The 21,741-nt window shown below is 44.1% G+C and overlaps 1 protein-coding gene across 1 annotated transcript in view; it reads right to left on the bottom strand.

The window, feature by feature from the left end:
• Window positions 1-21,741, bottom strand: part of C8HXorf58 (chromosome 8 CXorf58 homolog) — a 959,020-nt gene that overhangs the window by 563,080 nt on the left and 374,199 nt on the right. Inside the window, exon 4 of the mRNA XM_078657786.1 lies at window positions 11,359-11,453. Within this exon, the coding sequence (XP_078513912.1) occupies window positions 11,359-11,453 (95 nt within the window). The remainder of the gene's footprint in view (window positions 1-11,358; window positions 11,454-21,741) is intronic.

Genomic DNA, 21,741 nt, shown 5'->3' with positions numbered 1-21,741 from the left:
AGGGGCTGCTCAGAAACAAAATGTTCCATTTTCCTGAAAATTTCAGCCAATTCCGTCCACAAACGCCAAAGTTATTAGACATAGAATTTTCAAAAATCCCATAGAGAAAAAATCCTAACTATATATACCTACTGGCGACCGCCAGTAGGTAATATATAATATGAGTTTCCATTATATCTTGCTAAGGGAGTTTGCCTAACCACTTTAACCATAGAATATGTGCATAACATACATTAAATGCTCTGAAAAAGAGGCCACCAGCTGTGAAAAACGTGATGGTTGTTATTGTGTTTTAAGATTGCACATATATATGATATGAGGGCTACAGATCAACACATCATTGGACGGGGCGTGGCCTGGCAGGATGGGCAGTGGGATGTAGTCGACCTCGGCTCCCGACCCGTCCGACCGAGTCCTTCGACATCTTGCCGCCTGTCCGGGAAGTGGTATGCAGTGGTATACCACTAAATGGCTATATCTTGGACAGAGTCCAGAGATTCCCCCAGTAAGTGTTCAATCTTGGTGTGCTGTACCTGCGGGGAGTGCTGCTGCTGGGGCCCGGGGGGGCCTGCCATGAGGGCTTGCCTCCCTGGCGTGAGGGTCTATATCTTCAACTAACATAGACGATCTAGTTGCTGAGAGCTGCGGCGGCTTGGCCGAGAGGCCTCGTGGGTGCGGGGTGAACGACTCGTCCCTGTGGTGCCTCTATCGGGCCCAAACGCCAGGAGGGAAAGGACCCCAGGAGTGTGAAGTGCAGGTGGGCAAAGCTGGGATCCCATGCAACAGCAGACAGGGCATGCAGTGGTATACCACTAAATGGCTATATCTTGGACAGAGTCCAGAGATTCCCCCAGAAGTGTACAGGGCTCAATTTAAACCCAAAGTGCTCTATGTGTGGTAGCGTGGGCGTGCGCCCTAGTCCTAACACAGAGGAGTGTAAGACATTTGTTTTGCACACAGAGATTAGGAAATGACACACAACTCGAAAGGAGATCGACACCAATTTTAAAATATAAGCTTCTTTCAAGATTTATTTTAAGACCAAGATGTACGCAAAAAGGTAAGATCGTTTTTCAGGAAAAATACTTTACGCTTTATAAAGTGGACACAATGCAATTTTCAGGCGGTGCAATGGAGAAAAACAAGAATGCAATTTTTCAGATAAGCACACAAGTTACAGATCCAGTCTTCGGGGTTTCAGGTCAACCCCAGGCAAGGTTCGAATTGGTGCAAGCATGCACCACCCGTGGCCAGGGGCGGCTGGGTGCAGAGGTCAAATTCGGAGTCAGTTGCCCAATGGGGGTGATTGAAGATGCGCTGCGAACAGGTGAGTAAAGTGGAGTCAGGGGTTGATCTCCTAGAGTTAAGGTAAATACAGGAGGGGCAAAAGGTAGCACCTAATTTACACCCTCAGCGGGTCAGGGGCGGCCGGTTGCAGAGTGCCAATACAGCACTGGGCGTCCAATGTAATTTAAGGGGGAGATTGGTTTTGGAAAGAGGCTGCAGGCCCTGGCCAGGAGGCTGTACAAAGAAAACCCACAGCTGCCCAGGTAATTTCTGATGCTAGTGGGCGTAGGGACACCGCTGGTCAAGCTCCCCAAGGCACAGCAGCTTTGGGTGCAGGGGTGTCCTTTGACGTTGGGAACAGCTTACTGCGCAGGTCGCAGTCAGGGGCAGTCTTCGGATTCAGGCTACAGGCGTCGAGGTAGAGACCAGGAGGTGGGTCGGAAGGTGGTTTTGCAATTCCTTAGGGCTGAGTTCCTTTTTTATAAAGTTGGTTTCTTCTGGACAGGTCCGCTGTCCATGGGAGATTTTGATCTTTGTCGAAGGCAGATAGTCCTCTCATGGCTTTGGAGGTTGCTGGGCTGCAGGACAGGTCATCCTTTGGCGCAGGATTGTCGAGGGCTGCAGACAGGCCTGTAGAGCTGGGGCCAAGGCAGTTGGTGGTGGCAGTCTTCTCAGCTGGTGTGACGCTGTAGTGTCCGGGTTTTCTTAGGTCGTCAGGATTCTGTTTTCAGGGTCCGGGAGAGCCACCTAAATACTAGATTTAGGGGTGTTACAGGGGAGTAATGGGTGGGGACTGTTGGACTTGGCCCTTTTTGGCAGGTTCACCCCTGAACTTTTTGCCTTAAGCTCTGACATGGTGGTAGTGATTTTAGGCCTCTGTGCACTTTAGCACTGTGGCCCAGTGTAAAGTGTGTGCGCTCTCTGAGTGTGTGTGGTGAGATTGGCCTGCCCTCCCATAGGAATGCATGGGGGATATGTGTGTTCCTGGTAATATCTGTTTTGAGGGGAGTGCAGGGTCGAGTTTAGTATGTGCCAACCTGTGTGAATAAATGCTACGCAATAGTGTGCGCAGATTTATTGTGGTTATTTTAGAAATGCCACTTTTAGAAGTTGGCATTTCTGTGTGCTGTGTGTCTGCCTGCATGATGTGAATTGCATGTCTGGCTTGTGAGTGACTGGTGCTGGATGATGTGGGTGGCTCCAGGAGCCAGGATGAGTCTGCCCAGTGGTAAATAGGGAGATCTGCATGTAGATGGGAGGGAGGAGTTGCACCTGGAACCTGAATAGGACTGTGCCTTCCCTCCCAATAGCTGGCTCCACCTCCTGTGGTGCGTCTGATCCCTGAGCCCCCACCTGACAAAGGAGAGAGGAGCTGAGCAAAACAAAGTGCTCCAAAGCTCCCCTGTACCAGTTGTATCTGGTTCTGCCATGCCCTACAATTTTAGACAAAGGAAATGTTGTATAAATATAGGGACTGTGCCCACATGTAAGTGTTCAATCTTGGTGTGCTGTACCTGCGGGGCGTGCTGCTGCTGGGGCCCGGGGGGGGCCTGCCATGAGGGCTTGCCTCCCTGGGGGGGAACATCCTTTACAACGCAACCGCTACAACGCGGTTGCGTTACGACGCAGCTTTAACAACGAAAGTCGTTACAACGACTTTCGCTGGAGGGCGCTCTAGGATAGGGGATAGTTTAATTTACTATCCAACACCTTCCCTACTATCCACGGGGACTGGTGTTGGAATAGTAAATTAAACTATTCACTATCAGCGCCCCCCAAAGCAAGTCGTTGTAACGACTTGCGTTGTTAAAACTGCGTCGTAAAGGGACGCGTTGTAGCGGTACGCGTCGTACCGTCATACATCCCTCCCTGGGCCCTGGCTTGCCCCTGGATGCCTAAGGGACTCTTTGGACCTTTTGCTTTTCCTTTGAACTTTGCAAAGACTTTATGCAGCCTTTCTGCGCCCGGGGAGCGCTTTGGCTTACTTTCCCCCCAAAGGAGGAGAGCCTGGGGGCTGCGCAGCACTGCGCTGCAGCCCTGGCGAGGGAATCTCCATTGTTGGGATTCCCCCATGATGCCTTTTCCTTTAGCTTGCGGGTGCCCACCCGCTTACTTTTGTATTTTCCTCTCAGGTGCCCACCCTGCAACTTCGCTTTTAAATTTAATAAATGCGTGGGTGCCCGCCCTGCTTACGGTCCTATTTTAATAGCAGGAGCCCACCCTGCTTCATATTTTAAACTATGAGGGAGCCTAACCTCATTGGGACAGAAGAGAAATCACATCCGCGGCCCGATGGCGAAAGCGGAAGTCAGGCAATATTGTGCCTGGCGGCAGGCAGGACTTCTGGTTTTTCTGAGGAAGTCCCGGGCATGCCCCCGCAGCCTGAGAAGATGCCCAGGTGAAGAGGACGGCGCCTGCCTGTGCGGGGCTCACATGGCTGAGGGAGAGCCCCGCGGGCGCCAGCAAGTGAAGAGTGAAGGCGGCCAAGAAGACAGGAACTGCGTCACGGGGCTCCCATGAGTAAAGGGAAGCCCCGCCAGAGATCCATCCAGAGCCTCCCTACATAGCCCGGTGAGTGGGGTGGGCGGAAACGAGGTGTGCCTGAGCGGCCCCGTCTAGCAGCGGGCTGCTCCAACGAGGCAGACATGTGTTGTTGTGAGAGCCTGTGCGTGGCTCCACCATGTGCATATTTATTTACCGCGCCAGTGCCCTCCATCGGGTCATATTTAGTTTTTAGCGCCAGTGCGCTCCACGTTCTGGGGGGCATAATTGTTTTATTAGCCAGCGCGCTCCCACGAGGGCTCAATAGTTTATGGGCCCATGAGGGCCACAGTGCTTGGGGGCATTAGTTACTTTCAGAGCCCCATGTGCTTCCAACATAGTGCATTATTTACTTTCAGAGCCCCGTGTGGCTCCAACGTCTGGCATTCGTTTTAAGGGCCATTGAGAGCCCATGCCTCATTTTAACATTCCTACCTGCCCAGCAAGTAGTGGGCAGCTGCACCATTTAGGTTGTTCTTTATTTGGGGACATGTCTTCTATCCTGGGAGTGAGATCCACTCCTCTGCCCCAGTACTTTCCTTCACAGCTGCGCAGCACTTAGTGCCAGCTGCTATGTTTACTCTGGGTGTGAGTGTTTGATTGGTTCAGATGCTCCGTCCATCACCACCCTCTTTTGTACCGCTTTGGCCGCCATAAGTGTGGCAGGGTATGCTCAGACGTGAGTCCCTTGCTCACTTTGCCACTGGATTCAAGCAAGCCGGGCTGAAGACGGCTGGAATGCCAGAAACCGGTCCTCAGAAGCTTGTTTCCGGTCCAGGGAAGGCATGGCTTGGCAGTTCGGGCTGGACTGTTCCCATGAGGCACAGGGTCAGACTGATTTGCATATAGCCATGTCTGAACTGGGGTGGCAGAGTGGGCTAAAGAACGGTGATGGATTAAACCCAGATCTTTTGACTGGGTGTGAGTGTTTGATTGGTTCAGATGCTCCGTCCATCACCACCCCCTTTTGTACCGCTTTGGCCACCATAAGTGTGGCAGGGTATGCTCAGACGTGAGTCCCTTGCTCACTTTGCCACTGGATTTAAGCAAGCTGGGCTGAAGACGGCTGTAATGCCAGAAACCGGTCCTCGGAAGCTTGTTTCCGGTCCAGGGAAGGCATGGCTTGGCAGTTCGGGCTGGACTGTTCCCATGAGGCACAGGGTCAGACTGATTTGCATATAGCCATGTCTGAACTGGGGTGGCAGAGTGGGCTAAAGAACGGTGATGGATTAAACCCAGATCTTTTGACTGGGTGTGAGTGTTTGATTGGTTCAGATGCTCCGTCCATCACCACCCCCTTTTGTACCGCTATGTTTAGGCCTGCGCAGATTGCGCACCCCTGACTCCTGCTGCATTGACAGCGCGCCCTGACTTTTGGACAGAGGGCATTTGAGCCCCTTAGAGATGGCCACTTAGCCAGGGGGACTGTTAGGTTTATAGGGCGCCAGGCCCTAAGGTGATTATAGGATGCTAGGAAATGTAATGTACGTAGTATGATTTATGCACCCTGATTTATGTTCTAGATGATTATGAGGTTTTACCTACTGTGTTATGTTTTATTTTATTCTCTACTGTGGTTTAGGTATGAGTAATTCCCTACTGCGGTTTATGTTATTAAGTTTATTTCCTAATGCGAGTTATGTTTAGGAGATTATGGTCTACTATGTTTAGGCTTATGAGGTTGGCGCAGAATATATTTCTCGCCTTATGTGATACTGTACCTGATATGATTTATGTTACAGGATGATGCTGAGGGTATATGGTCAAAATATCGATTCCAAAATATAGACTAACACAAATATCGATTCCAAAATATAGAATGGACAAAATATCGAATGGACAGAATATAGACATCAACAATATCGTTTTTAAGGTAAGTAATGTAATATCGATTTTAAAAATATAGAAAGTCAAAATATCGAAGTACATAATATAGGTTATTAAAAATATCGAATTTTTAATAATATCGAGTTTTTTTAAAGTGTTTTGTATGTTAGTATATGTGTGAAAAGTGTATTTTTTTGTAATTTATTTGAAGTAATTCATTTTATGTTATTTAATTTTTGCGTAATTTAATTCTGTAGCGGGTTGTGGGTTTATAGGGGAATAATTAAATATGTTAATTAATTTATTGGTATTTATTTTGAATACATTGTTAATTAATTTTTAATTGGTAATTAATTAATTCTTAATTTATAATTAATTTTTATTAATTGATAATTATGTGAATCATATTAATTTATTTTCTGTAGCGGGTTGTGGGTTTATAGGGGATTAGGGTGGGAAGTAATGTAATTATAATTAATTAAATATGTAAATTTATTTATTGGTATTTATTTTGAATAAATTGTTAATTAATTTTAATTGGTAATTAATTAACTCTTAATTGATAATTAATTCTTATTAATTGATTAATTGACAATTATGTAAATAACATTAATTTATTTTCTGTAGCGGGTTGTGGGTTTATAGTGGAATAGGGTGGGAAGTAATTAAATTATAATTAATTAAATATGTTAATTTATTTTTTGTTATTTATTTTAAATACATTGTTAATTAATTTCTAATTGGTAATTCATTAATTCTTAATTGGTAATTAATTTGTATTAATTGATTAATTGATAATTATGTGAATTATATTAATTTATTTTCAGTAGAGTGGGAATAGTAAAATGTACCCCTATGCTATCCAACGCTTTCCCTACTGTTGCACTCACTGGAGTGGGAATAGTAATTTATACCCCTACGCTATCCAACGCTTTCCCTACTGTTGCACTCTCTGGAGTGGGAATAGTAATTTTTACCCCTACGCTATCCAACGCCTTCCCTACTGTTGCACTTTCTGGCGTGGGAATAGTAATTTTTACCCCTACGCTATCCAACGCTTTCCCTACTGTTGAACTCTCTGGAGTGGGAATAATAATTTTTACCCCTACGCTATCCAACGTAATCCCTACTGTTGCACTCTCTGGAGTGGGAATAGTAATTTTTACCCCTACGCTATCCAACGCTTTCCCTACTGTTGCACTCTCTGGAGTGGGAATAGTAATTTTTACACTCCTGCTATCCTACGGTAATAATATTGTGTATTTTTTATTAATATTATGTTAATATATATATATATATATATATGTTTTAACATATATGATTGTATGTTTTTTTTTAAGTTAAATTAATTATTTAATAATTTTAAGGTAATTTAAGTATTTTTAAGTATATTTTAGCTATTTATTTTTAATATTTTTTTAATTTTACATTATTTTTAAGAAATTCGGTATTTTTACAAAGTATATATTTTTAAACGATATTTTGGGTTCGATATTTTGGTAGTTACCTGTTTGTAGATAGGAATTCAATATTTTGTCTGTAGATATTTTGGTAGTCTATATTTTGTCCCTCGATATTTAGTCAGTGATCCGATGCTGAGTATAGTGTCTGCCAGTAATTACTGGTTGTGTTCTACGTTTTTTATATGTTTTTACTTTACTATTTTTACCAAGTGATGATTCTGACAGTGGCCCACATGGCCCTGTCATGTGTAAATAATCCCCTGTAAATATTGCTCAGTGCCAGTTGGCACAGTGTATATTGTGTGATTGCCATCTAATGTGTTTTATGATAATACAAAGGCTATTTTAATATATAACCTTGTGTGGAGATCCTTTTGTGGTGTGCCTAGTATGTTGTTGCTGTGTGTGTTGTGCAAATGCTTTACACATTGCCACCGGGATAAGCCTGACTGCTCGTGCCAAGCTACCAAAGGGGTGAGCAGGGGTTATCTTTGGCGAGTAACTCCCTTTCCCTGACTAGAATGGTGGTCTCTGCCAGAGATCCCATTTCTAATCGGGACCAATGGGTCCTTTACCTGGGGTGTCTACACCCACTATTATGCCATCGTTCTGTGGTAGGTGGGGCATAGCCCTAGTCTTAAAGCTTTATTTTTCAGTTTTATACATTCATGAACAGAATATATAGCATAGTGCAGCATATAGTATTGGCACCAACAGAAATAAATGCATTGTGATATGAGCGACATGCAACTAACCATGACACAAGTGGTCAATGGAACGTGGGGGAAGAGCGAAGGAATAACACACATTATTCCACAGGGCACTTGCAATACAAGGAACAGTCTGCTTCCCCCAGCCCCCCTGATACAAACAGAGCTGAGGTATGAGTGACAGCCACTAAAAACATTCCAAACCCATGGGTGCTCACTTCTGCCCCCTGCCCTAGCCAACCCCCTCAGGAACGATACCATTAGCAATCTGAGAGTCATATTCAGTGCGTTTTTTAGAGATGTATGTTTTGTACGGTCCCCAAATATCCACAGGTCGCGAGGAGCTAGTAACCAATGTGGTGTATTCCTTGCAATTTATGCTGCAAAACGCAAAGCTGTGAAGCCATGACTGTAGTGAAGGGACCCTCTTGCTACCCCATAGTAATAGCAGCTCACGATGGCCAACAGGAAACCGAGCGCAGCTAATTTCCTGACCATCTTAGGAAAGTTAACGATATACCCCAATGGTGCAATCTCAGGAGTTGGGATCAACATCATGAAGAGTATGTTCCCTAGTGCGACGTGTACCTGAACCCAGTATTGCTGTATTTTAGGACATGTCCAGGAGAGATTTGCAAAATCGGCAAATGGAGCTGAGCATTTCTGGCAGTGGTGGGGTCCAGTGTGGTCTATCTTGTGGGACCATGCGGAGGTGTGGTACACTCTACGGAGAAACTTAAAGTGAAGCAGCTTATGCCTGCTATTCAGGGACACCTCTCTAGTTGCCCTGCAGCACTGTTCCCACTGGTCATCAGTAATAGGCCTGCCTAAATCAGTCTCCCAAGCCATGCATATTTTAGCATCAGAGGATGGCCGGGACATCACACATTGTTTGTACAGTTTGGAGACCAAATGCGCGTTTGTGGGACACTCAATAAATAAGGTCAGTGGTGGGGCCGGCTCAGGAGCAGACGGAAATGAAGGGAACGTGGCCCGCAACATGGAATACATACGTTTCAGTACAAAGGTGTCCATAAAGGAGCGTTCACTGAATCGAGCTTCCTCTGATACAGAGAAAACATGATCATCTGGAAACAGGTCACCTATCGTGCGGGTTTGAAATTTCTCAAGTGTGCGCTGAATCAAGACCTCACCCATTATGGGGAGCAATGAAGGTTTTGGTAGAGGCAACGCCGGAGAATACAATTGGACTAGGTCAAACAGTCTTCGCAGCCTATCCCATGCCCAGCAGGTGGTGGATACAGTCTGGATGTCCCGAGGGTCTCTGGGGATGCCCGTGGGTAGAATGGCGGAAAGTTTCTGTGGGAGTACTAGGTCAGCCTCCGGTTTCAAATAGGGGACACGTGCGTCCGGGTGATACCAGTTTAATGATGTATACTTAATGTCTAACACTCTGGACGATGTACAATCAATGATACTATTGCTGAAAAATAAATAAAATATGTTATTAAAATGGTTAATTGGGAGAGTAACCATCTAGTTTATAATAGTGGTGTTCGATGGTTCTGATTACTGTACATGTGCCTAGGAATCATAATTTTAGAAATGCTAAATTGGAAGTTGCCACCCATATTCCAAGCGTGTTACAGGAGGGAGCGTGTAGGGCCACAAGGAAAAATGTGAGTGATGCCTTTCCAAGGTTCACTGACCAACAGTCCTGACCACAAAAAACGATGGCCACAGAGAGGGTTGCATGAGAATCGTTATGTGAGAATTATTTATGTTGTCTGCGCTGCCAACACCACATAAAAGACTGATTATTTCACCCGTTTCTTAAGCATTCAAGCAGCTGTGACTGGTAGGAAGGAAAGTCGTTCTAATACAAATACCATACAATTCTGTGGGTCTCCTGAAGAAGGCTGATGCATAGGTAGCCCTGAACTCTGTCAACCTTTCTACACTTCAAATACAAATGGCAAGATGGATTGGATTTAACATATCACACGTCTTTATCTTAAAACCATTAGAGCACCCTTACTTTTATTTGGCGCTTAGATGTAGATTTGTGCATTATCCTTTAGCATGCCTACTAAATGTAATGTTTTTAGCCACTCCATTACCTCAGGCGTACATACATTGCCCCAATAAGCAATCTAGCTCTGCACCTTTCAGCTCGTAAAGAAGCAGCAGAATTGCCTTCAATGTTGCTTTTTTAGTTGTGTTCATTGTGATCCCTGGCCATATATAGTGCATTGAGATGGATTTCCCTACACGTCCAAATCCACAATCCAATCTCATCGATTCTCTGGCCATCACAATGTATCAACATAAGTGATCTGTGGGTTTACGGCCAGCCCATAGGCAGTTATGAGGAGGGATCAATGTCTGGTGCCCGTGTTTCGAATTAAATGAGATCAGGCCTCTCATAGTGGATTTGATTTACGGGTTCATGCTTCAAATAGAGGGGCCCATGAGAGTCAAACACCAATCAGTGGCCCCATGGTGCAGTACCCATGTTTTTTGTGTGTGCCCGGGCATGGTCAGGCTGGAAGCTTGAACATCTCCAAACAGATAAGAGAAGAAATCACCAAGAGGTATTTTTGTGCGCATTCATATCATCAGATGTTTTGTCAACTATTTTATAGGAGTGTAATCCACTTTATATGTAAAATCAACTTCATAGGGATTCTGTTCAAGCATTCTCCCCCACTGAAATCCATTCTTGTGAAGCAGCACAGGTAGCAGAAGGGAGACCAGTCTTAAAATATCATAGATGTCCTCTCATAAGAAACCTAGAGGGAAGGGAGCCATGACATTAGTACTCTTACGGCGTGGACATTTTCAAGGAACAACAAAAGGTGGAGCCATTTTCGTGTGAATCCCTATGAGGGTAACTGGAAAAAACTCAAGGTAACCCATAAAATGCCCATGGTTTCACTACGATGTGTGAAGGGTAAGTGCCAACGTCACCAGGGCTTTCTTAGTGCTTGCTTGGCCTAACCCTGCTGTAACTCTATTCAATACCCCCCAAGTAACCATTCGCAGATTTTGTAGGTGAGCATGTGTTGCATTTAGAGCACATTTATTTTCAACTGGAATTTCTCGTCTGTGTTCATTTCAGTAGAGATGCTGAGGTGGTGAGTAAAGTTTATCACTCTTTCATTAATGAGGGTCTCTTTACCATGAACTGTGTATTTCTACAGACTGCCTTTAGTAGGAGATGCCCTCTCCAGGGTAATTATGTTTTCCCTCCTCCCTTTTCTTTATCTCTGGGTCATGATTGACGCAAGGAGTAGGTTATCTAGATCTGGAGCCAATTCAAATGATTTGAAATAATTAACCTAAACATAATGTGATAAAGATCATCAATAGCTAATACCTGACAACTGCGTGAGGAAGACAGACGCTTGAGGGCTCTTGAGGCCACTCCACCCTGAGAATCAGAAACAGAGGGATAGTCCCTCACATTTCTGTTCATCCTAAATGCAAAAACATAAAAACATCTTTTTTTTAAAATGTACACTACAGAAATATGCTTATTCGTAGCTAAAAAATAAGTATGGACATACCTGAACCTAACTTTGTGAGGAACACTAGGATCTCTCAAAAGAGCAGCCTCCGAAGGGCTCACAGTCTTCAGAATTTCATAGCTTGCACAGCGCTCCTGCAACAGATATAGAAGGCTCAGCAATCACATTTTTGCACTTGCAACAAACAGGGACTAGATTGAACATTATGACATTTGTTGTTGCCTTAGAGCAGTGGTTCTTAATCTGTGGTCCTGGGACCCCTGAAGGTCTACAATGCCTACTTGGGGTCTGCGTAGAAAATAACAACAGTGGCCCACATGCATCAAGCATTTTTGCAGTCGCAGACGGTGCGATTCCTTAAAATCGGCCGTTTGCGAATGCAAAAGTGCTTGTTGGAATGCATCATGCCATTTTAGAAGTCGCATCTTTTTTACGATTTCTAAAATTGCATTAGCATTTAAGAAATCGCAATTGTGCGATTTCTTAAATGCTATGCATCATAATAGTAAAATATGCTTTTTTTAAAATTGGAAGTGCAAATTACCACGAAGTTCAACTTCGTGGTAAATTGCGAAATTGATTAAATATGCACAAAAATGCATTTTTTAAACTGTAAAGTTACACACACACATGTCCTTAGGACATGTGTGTATGTAACTTATGCTGAAAAGTACATTTCAGGGGTGCATGGGGGGGTCCTTTGGACCCCCCCCTGCACCCATGAAATTTTCTAAGTGCCACTCGCAATTTCCATTGACTCCTATGGGCCTTTTGGCCCATAGGAATCAATGGAAATTGCGAAAATTAAGTTAAGAAATCGGTATTTCTTTGGGATTCGGTAAAAAATGCGATTTTTACCGAATCCCACAAGAATACCGAAAATATTGATGCATATCATTTTGCATTTCTTAATTTGCGATTCCTTATTTTTCGCAAATTAAGAAATGCAAAAAGACACAATGATGCATGTGGGCCAGTGTACTTATAAAATAACAACAGTGTGCTTACTAGTTGAAGTCCAAAACAAAACAGAAAAAACCAATAGGAAACCCATTTATTACGCTACTTGGGGTTTGCGACAGCTTAGAAGATTTAATAATCTTACTAAAGTGTATATAAATAAAGAAGCAACATTGAAAATTGAAAATTTTAAAACATGCTGTCAATGTGAAGTACTTTGAAACTGAAGGCTAACAATTAAGTGTAAGTTGGAATGGTCAGAGATTGATTTGTGGGAGCAGCCAGTACAGGTGCATCAAACAGAATATAATATCGCTGATGGGTGGCCTCAGTTGAATTTAGACAACCACCAATGTTCCCATTAAAATTTTGATTTTGTTATATCTGTTTTGGAATTAAATATTTAATAATTCGTGTATGTCTTTGAAGCGCGCTTGTGTCTGTATTATTGTGTATTGTTTTGTGGTTCAAATCATCAAAATTGCTTGGACAGGGGTCCCCAGCTTTCGGTAATGACTGAGTGGGGGGTCCCTGGATTTCAATATTGATTCAGGGAGAGTCCTCTGATTCCAGTAATGATTAAGTGGGGTCCACAGAGGTCAAAAGGTTAAGAGCAACTGCCTTAGATGGTTATACAATGCTTTACTTCATTAATATGCAAAGCCTAGAACACAAATAAAAATTAGAGGGAAGGTGGACAAACAAAAAGGAATGACATCTTTACTCAACCACCTCATGGGTAAAATACAGGCACCCATGATGCAACATATATAACAGTAGGGTTCTGCCGAGTATCCTCAATCATCACAATCCAACTAGATACAATGAAACTCCAACCAGACAAAATAGAGGTTTAACATTGTTCATTAATTGCCCAAACAAGATCCCCTGCTGATATTACCTACAATATAGCTAAAACCTTAGTAAATACCTAGCAGTCCAGAACCATCCCCCTGCCCACCTCCCTAAATAGCCTTCATTTATTGCTTAAAAACTCTAGACGTTTTAGAAGTGACAGGGCTAGCATAAAAACAAAAAGCTCTGAACTTGCCAGTGGAATCATGTCCAGCCTTGAGCATCATAGTTTTCCGCGTCACCTACAAATGCTATCACCATTTTTGTCAAAGGAGTTCCTAGCCTCCTAAAACAGGCACAGGTGGTCGCCAATTATCACTCGAACATCATATTCACATAGCCTAATAAAACAGCGTGGAAAAATAACATAAAAGAGAAACTCATTGTTGGACCTAGCTCTTTTTGCAGGGTTATCCCTAAACTTTTTGCCTTCTTCCTATTTATTCTTACCTGTTTTCTTACCTGTTTTGTTGGCTTTAGGACTCTGGGCACTACACTACTGCTAACCAGCACTAAAGTGCATATGCTCTCTGTCTAAATTGTATTGCATATTTGATTTACTAGTAAGTACCTAATAAAGTGCACCAGGTGTGCCCAGGGCCTGTAAATCAAATGCTAATAGTGAACATGCAAGTGAGAAGAAGGGGTCCCAGTAGCAATGGAACATATAAACACACAAATGAAAAATAATCAAGGAAACATAAATTGAATCCACATTGTTTACTTCACAATGGGAATGCGTATTGGATATGCAAGATTAATATACACAATAATAGATCAATAGTTTACATGGTGCCCCAGAGAGGGAAGCGGGAGGGGTGGTGTAGTGATTGTGGGGAATTGGTGAGGGAGAGAGTGAAAATTCGTAAGTGACAGTAAAATCAACAATTGTCGATCGTTTAACAAAGTTACAGACTATGTACATAAAAATGAGACCAAGATGTTCATTAAATTATTCTGAACAGGTCATACTCCAAGTAGTCCAATAAATGTAGACAGTGGGGTGTGGAGTTGACGATTGAGAATAAATGGATGTCGACGTTTCGACCCTCAACGATGCAGATATCAGTGGTTATCTTGCTGTAGGGTCTTCATCAGGACTGAAGGGGACACACAACCTATTTAATATATAAATATATGTTGTAAATACGGGAGACAAGGTCCCTGTATATAATTCAAACATTGTGGCACATCACCCCAAAATGGGTTAAATTAAAGTAAATAAATTAAGATCCCATACGGATAGTTGGGACAGTGTAAACACTGGAAATGCAGTAAATTGAAGCGTCAGAATTATTAAATACTATATGGTCATGAGCACGTGGGGATGAGCTAGATCCAACAAGGTGGACGGTGTCAAGGAACAAAGGGTGACTGCTGCCTGCTGAGGACTGGTCAGCGGGGTGCCAGAATCAAGGTCAGGGCCAAAGAGTCACTAGGGACTACATACATTTCAACATAGAGGTAAAAAACTTACCACAGACGTGGTATTGACAGGACCGATTCGAGTATGGAAAAAGTGCCACGGGTAGATCTGTGGAATAAGTGCATCCAAGTTGTAAACAGCGCACTAGCTATTAAACAGAGAGTGGTACTAGGTAATGGTGGTGAAAAACTCACCGTGGTATACACCAGTCGTTGTACAGATGTAGCGGGTTGGAATTGGGGTCGCAGATACCTTCGTTAATTGATTCTAACAAAAAGCAAGGCGGAGGCACATTTAGGCAACATAGGGCGACTGGCGTTGTCAGATTACATCAAGCAAAAAGGACGGAATCCGGACTCACCCAGATGCCGTAATGTAGACACGTCCGGCTGGAATGGTGGTCCGTGTCGGTCAGGCGAGAACACTCTCGTACATTAGTCTAAGGGGAGGGAGGTGCATAAAACACTGGGATTACTAGCCAGACCGTGACTGGATTGCGTCTGGACGAAGAAAAAAGAAGAAAAGCGGGAAGGTCAAATGACACCCGCCGACTCCTTACCGATCAAGGATTGAATCACTCTTGGATCGCGGTTTGGCGTCACAGTGGCGGGGCCGGTTTCCGGGTATGCTCATATCACCGTGGCAACAAGGTCACGTGACTAAGTCGAATAGTGTAGGCGTGGACAGACTAGCTGAGGTAGCTTGGCAACGTCTAAACAATGGACATAGTGAACATACTTCGTTAAGGGTAACGTAGCTAGCGAATGGTAAAGATTATTATGGGAAGAGTAGACACGCTGAAGGGAGATGGCAGCGTGAACGAGTGATATTAATTAGATCCAGACCGAGGGGAATAATCTGCAGTAGTTATTGAGTGCGAGACAAGTATAGCAGTGTGGATGTGGTACCCACATGAAACTCAAACAGTTATGACAACAGTGTAATCATACATACATAAAGCTTTGGTCACAGCATACCTCCCGGCAGAGGGTAGAGGGCCCATGGGAGGGCCGAGTTAACTGTTTAACACACATAATTGATGGAACAATTATGATGTTAAAACCATTATTATAGTAGCATGACCCATACACAGAAGGCGTACCTCACACAAGCGGGTAAAGGCCATTAACAATTGCAGTAGGACATTATTCAAAACTAAACAGTGATGGCGTACCTCGCACATGCGGGTAAAGGCCACTACGGATCATACTAGAACAATATTCAGGTCAAAGTAGCTAGTTGAGAGAAAGAACTGTCCTGTTCGTTGAGCCCTGATTCAATTGAGTCAAAGGTGAACATCCATTTGAGTTCCCGTGTGTTCAAGATGTTAGAGAGGCTCCCACCCCGAGGTCCCAGTGTGGCTCTTTCAATGATTACCCATTTCAAACTTTCTGGTGAGTGACCTGCTGTGGAAAAATGGTCAACCATGGGTGCGCCTTGGACTTGGCAACGGATTCTACTCATGTGTTGAAGTATCCTGATTTTAGTCTTTTGCTGAGTCTGCCCAATGTATAACAAATTGCACGGACAGAGGATGGCGTAAATGATATTGACCGTGTTACAATTGGTGTGGCTTTTGAGCGGAATTTTGTGATGACGATATGTAAATTCTTTAGTCTGTATCGTACTATCACAGGCTTTGCAGCAGCCGCATCGAAAGTGGCCCAGAATTGGAGGTAAGTTCCACATAGTATTGATGGTAGGGGCCTCCGGTGTCCTAAGGAGAGAACGGACCACATGATCTTTGACACTCCTTGCTTTTCTGAAGGCATGTAGTGGCGGGTCTGTTTGCTGGATATCGTCCGATATCAGTTCCCAGTGGTTGTTGATGATGCGTTTTATTTTATTGCTTTTAGTGTTGAACGTTGTGACGCATACGATTCTCTGTTCGGTTTGGTCTTTATCAGTCTTAGGAACCAGTAACTCCTCACGTGGGTAAAACCAGGCTCTTTTCCTTGCTCGCTTAACCAATTGTTTAGGGTAGCCTCTGCTCAAAAGTCTCTGTTTCAGTTCTTCAGATTCAGTGAAATAGTGTTCTTTGATGGAGCAATTTCGGCGTAGGCGTAGAAATTGCCCGAAAGGCAGATTGTCCCGCAATGCTCGAGGGTGGTGGCTGCCGTAGTGCAGAAGTTAATTCCTTTCAGCAGGTTTACGGTATAGTCTGGTCAATAGATGCCCTGTGTTCTCATAGATTGTGAGATCCAAGAAATTAATTTGATGGTTGTCTGATTGGATGGTGAATTTTAGAAACTGAGATTGAGCGTTCAACCAGCCAAAAAACCCCATCAGTAGTTCCAAGTTGCCTTGCCAAATCAGCAAGATGTCGTCTATGTATCTCATCCAGAGACCGAGATGGTCTCTGAATGGATTGATCGAGTTGAGTACAGTGTCTTGTTCAAAGGCTGCCATGTATAAAATGGCTACATCCGGGGCGAAGGGCGCTCCCATGGCAACTCCCGATGTTTGCATATAGAATTTATCCTTGAAGACAAAGAAGTTCTTAGTCATGGCTATGCGTAGCAAAGCCAGTATAAACTCAGTCGGTACTTGGACCGGGGATGGTCGCTGGTGCAGGCAACGTGTGATCACCATTAGGGCTTCCTGTTGCGGGATGCACGTGTACAGTGACACGACGTCACACGTAGCTAGAAGTTGTTGGTTGGCATCAAAGGGTAGTTGTTCCACGATGTTTATGGTGTGCATGGTGTCACGCAAATAGGCCGGAGTGGCCTCTGCAATTGGCTTTAGAAAAAAATCAATATATTTCCCCAGGGGCTCAAGGATCGAGCCGCACCCGGATACTATAGGTCGGCCAGGGGGGTCGACCATTGATTTGTGTATCTTAGGTATGGTGTAGATAGTGGCAAGCCGTGGATGTGGTTTATTCAGAAAATTAAACTCCAATTCAGATAGGAACCCTTGGTCTAGACCAGCTTTGGTTATTTCGAGAATTTCTCGTGCAATTGCCTGAGAAGGATCAGATCTTAATAGATGGTAACTGGTGCCGTCATTTAATTGACGGAGAATTTCTGATTCATACGAGCTGGCATCCTGTACCACAATGGCGCCGCCCTTATCGGCCGGTTTGATGACAAGTTTGGTATTCTGAGACAGTGATTGTAGGGCCAATTTCTCATTTTTGCTGGTGTTAAATCTGGTGTAGCCTTTAGTTCCAAGAAGTTGCAGTACATCCCGTAACACAACCGATTCGTAGGCCAGAATCTTATGTGACATAGCACTACTGAAAGGGACAAAGGTCGATGGAGGTCTCAGACCCGTTACAGATGATTGGGCACTTGGTGCGGAGTTTCTGAAGAAATATTTCAACCTGATTTTGCGAAAAAATTTGAACAGTTCGGTGCGAATAACAAAAGAATCTGGATGACTAGTGGGGACATAGGATAATCCCTTCTCCAATATTTTAATTTCATCATCGTTTAAAGTCTGTTTCGATATATTCACAACCGGGCTGTCTGTGCCAGGGGGGGCTCCTCCAAGAAGTCTTAAACGGGGGTAGATAGCTACCTCTGAGGGTTTGGTGCCAACTACCATCTGTAGGTCTTGTTGCGTGTAACACGTTCCCCGTGCTGTGGCTCCGACTGGAAATGTACTTGTTTTTGTTGTTGGCCACGTCCCCCATTCCAGGTGTTGGTGTTCTGCTGAGATCCACGTTGTTGGCCGCGCGGCCAAAAATTTCCTCTGCCTCGAGGTGGGCGCCATGTGCCCTGGCGTTGCCCTAAAAAAGGGTTGTACTGATATTGCTGGTGGTAACCAGGATCCGGATAGTTTTGTTGGTAGCTGGGACCAGGTTGGTCTTGTTCACCTTCAGAACTGTAGGAGGAGTCGGAAAAGGTATAATAATTACGTCTGCCTCTAGACGCTCCTCGGCCCCGGTTGAGGAATCTGCCTTGATTGTCCTGCTTGAAATGGTCCTCTTGAAGATACGGATACGTTTTCTTCTTATCGTACAGTCTGATGTCTCGTGCCAGTTTCTCCAGTTTTCGATTCTGGGTTGTTAAGTCGAAGTCGTGGAGTGAGGTATGTAGGTTAGTGATGGTTTCCTTAGCGCTTTCGAAATTCGGATCAGCCGTAATTTCTGCTTTTAAGGTGTTGATTTCAGCAGTGATTAGTTTAACTTGGTCAGCGGCAGTTTCAACGCCGAGGACCATCCAGTGACGGCTGCAGTTATTCGCCACGTGGCTGAATCCCTCCCTAAACTTGGGTACCTCCACAAAGATGGCTGGCTCAATCTTTATTTGTAGTCCAATCGGGGTGACGTTTTCCTTCAGGTACCTAGTTAGGAGATGGCCGTGCCACCGAGTACGGATCAGCTTCTTCTCCAAACGCTCAAGTCGGGAAATCTTATCCTTCAGTGAGAAATCGATCGTGGGAATATCGGAAGAGATGAACAAATTATTTTGATCTTCTAATAATTTATCTATATACTCTTCAGAGTAGGAAAGCAGTTCGGCCATGATGTGCTGAGATCAAATGAATTGAACATGAAGTGAAACCTCGCAGAGCATTTTCTGCTCGAAGTAAATTATTAGTAGGGGGGTTGACCCAGTTAAAGTTACGGGGACCTGGGTTATTAAGTAAGTGAGAAGAAGGGGTCCCAGTAGCAATGGAACATATAAACACACAAATGAAAAATAATCAAGGAAACATAAATTGAATCCACATTGTTTACTTCACAATGGGAATGCGTATTGGATATGCAAGATTAATATACACAATAATAGATCAATAGTTTACATGGTGCCCCAGAGAGGGAAGCGGGAGGGGTGGTGTAGTGATTGTGGGGAATTGGTGAGGGAGAGAGTGAAAATTCGTAAGTGACAGTAAAATCAACAATTGTCGATCGTTTAACAAAGTTACAGACTATGTACATAAAAATGAGACCAAGATGTTCATTAAATTATTCTGAACAGGTCATACTCCAAGTAGTCCAATAAATGTATACAGTGGGGTGTGGAGTTGACGATTGAGAATAAATGGATGTCGACGTTTCGACCCTCAACGATGCAGATATCAGTGGTTATCTTGCTGTAGGGTCTTCATCAGGACTGAAGGGGACACACAACCTATTTAATATATAAATATATGTTGTAAATACGGGAGACAAGGTCCCTGTATATAATTCAAACATTGTGGCACATCACCCCAAAATGGGTTAAATTAAAGTAAATAAATTAAGATCCCATACGGATAGTTGGGACAGTGTAAACACTGGAAATGCAGTAAATTGAAGCGTCAGAATTATTAAATACTATATGGTCATGAGCACGTGGGGATGAGCTAGATCCAACAAGGTGGACGGTGTCAAGGAACAAAGGGTGACTGCTGCCTGCTGAGGACTGGTCAGCGGGGTGCCAGAATCAAGGTCAGGGCCAAAGAGTCACTAGGGACTACATACATTTCAACATAGAGGTAAAAAACTTACCACAGACGTGGTATTGACAGGACCGATTCGAGTATGGAAAAAGTGCCACGGGTAGATCTGTGGAATAAGTGCATCCTAGTTGTAAACAGCGCACTAGCTATTAAACAGAGAGTGGTACTAGGTAATGGTGGTGAAAAACTCACCGTGGTATACACCAGTCGTTGTACAGATGTAGCGGGTTGGAATTGGGGTCGCAGATACCTTCGTTAATTGATTCTAACAAAAAGCAAGGCGGAGGCACATTTAGGCAACATAGGGCGACTGGCGTTGTCAGATTACATCAAGCAAAAAGGACGGAATCCGGACTCACCCAGATGCCGTAATGTAGACACGTCCGGCTGGAATGGTGGTCCGTGTCGGTCAGGCGAGAACACTCTCGTACATTAGTCTAAGGGGAGGGAGGTGCATAAAACACTGGGATTACTAGCCAGACCGTGACTGGATTGCGTCTGGACGAAGAAAAAAGAAGAAAAGCGGGAAGGTCAAATGACACCCGCCGACTCCTTACCGATCAAGGATTGAATCACTCTTGGATCGCGGTTTGGCGTCACAGTGGCGGGGCCGGTTTCCGGGTATGCTCATATCACCGTGGCAACAAGGTCACGTGACTAAGTCGAATAGTGTAGGCGTGGACAGACTAGCTGAGGTAGCTTGGCAACGTCTAAACAATGGACATAGTGAACATACTTCGTTAAGGGTAACGTAGCTAGCGAATGGTAAAGATTATTATGGGAAGAGTAGACACGCTGAAGGGAGATGGCAGCGTGAACGAGTGATATTAATTAGATCCAGACCGAGGGGAATAATCTGCAGTAGTTATTGAGTGCGAGACAAGTATAGCAGTGTGGATGTGGTACCCACATGAAACTCAAACAGTTATGACAACAGTGTAATCATACATACATAAAGCTTTGGTCACAGCATACCTCTCGGCAGAGGGTAGAGGGCCCATGGGAGGGCCGAGTTAACTGTTTAACACACATAATTGATGGAACAATTATGATGTTAAAACCATTATTATAGTAGCATGACCCATACACAGAAGGCGTACCTCACACAAGCGGGTAAAGGCCATTAACGATTGCAGTAGGACATTATTCAAAACTAAACAGTGATGGCGTACCTCGCACATGCGGGTAAAGGCCACTACGGATCATACTAGAACAATATTCAGGTCAAAGTAGCTAGTTGAGAGAAAGAACTGTCCTGTTCGTTGAGCCCTGATTCAATTGAGTCAAAGGTGAACATCCATTTGAGTTCCCGTGTGTTCAAGATGTTAGAGAGGCTCCCACCCCGAGGTCCCAGTGTGGCTCTTTCAATGATTACCCATTTCAAACTTTCTGGTGAGTGACCTGCTGTGGAAAAATGGTCAACCATGGGTGCGCCATGGACTTGGCAACGGACTCTACTCATGTGTTGAAGTATCCTGATTTTAGCCTTTTGCTGAGTCTGCCCAATGTATAACAAATTGCAATGCTCTGCGAGGTTTCACTTCATGTTCAATTCATTTGATCTCAGCACATCATGGCCGAACTGCTTTCCTACTCTGAAGAGTATATAGATAAATTATTAGAAGATCAAAATAATTTGTTCATCTCTTCCGATATTCCCACGATCGATTTCTCACTGAAGGATAAGATTTCCCGACTTGAGCGTTTGGAGAAGAAGCTGATCCGTACTCGGTGGCACGGCCATCTCCTAACTAGGTACCTGAAGGAAAACGTCATCCCGATTGGAC

This window comes from Lissotriton helveticus, chromosome 8 (assembly GCF_964261635.1).
Source record: "Lissotriton helveticus chromosome 8, aLisHel1.1, whole genome shotgun sequence".
NCBI lineage: Eukaryota > Metazoa > Chordata > Amphibia > Caudata > Salamandridae > Lissotriton > Lissotriton helveticus.
Note: the sequence above shows the minus strand (reverse complement) of the source record. Positions and strands in the feature narration are given on the sequence as shown.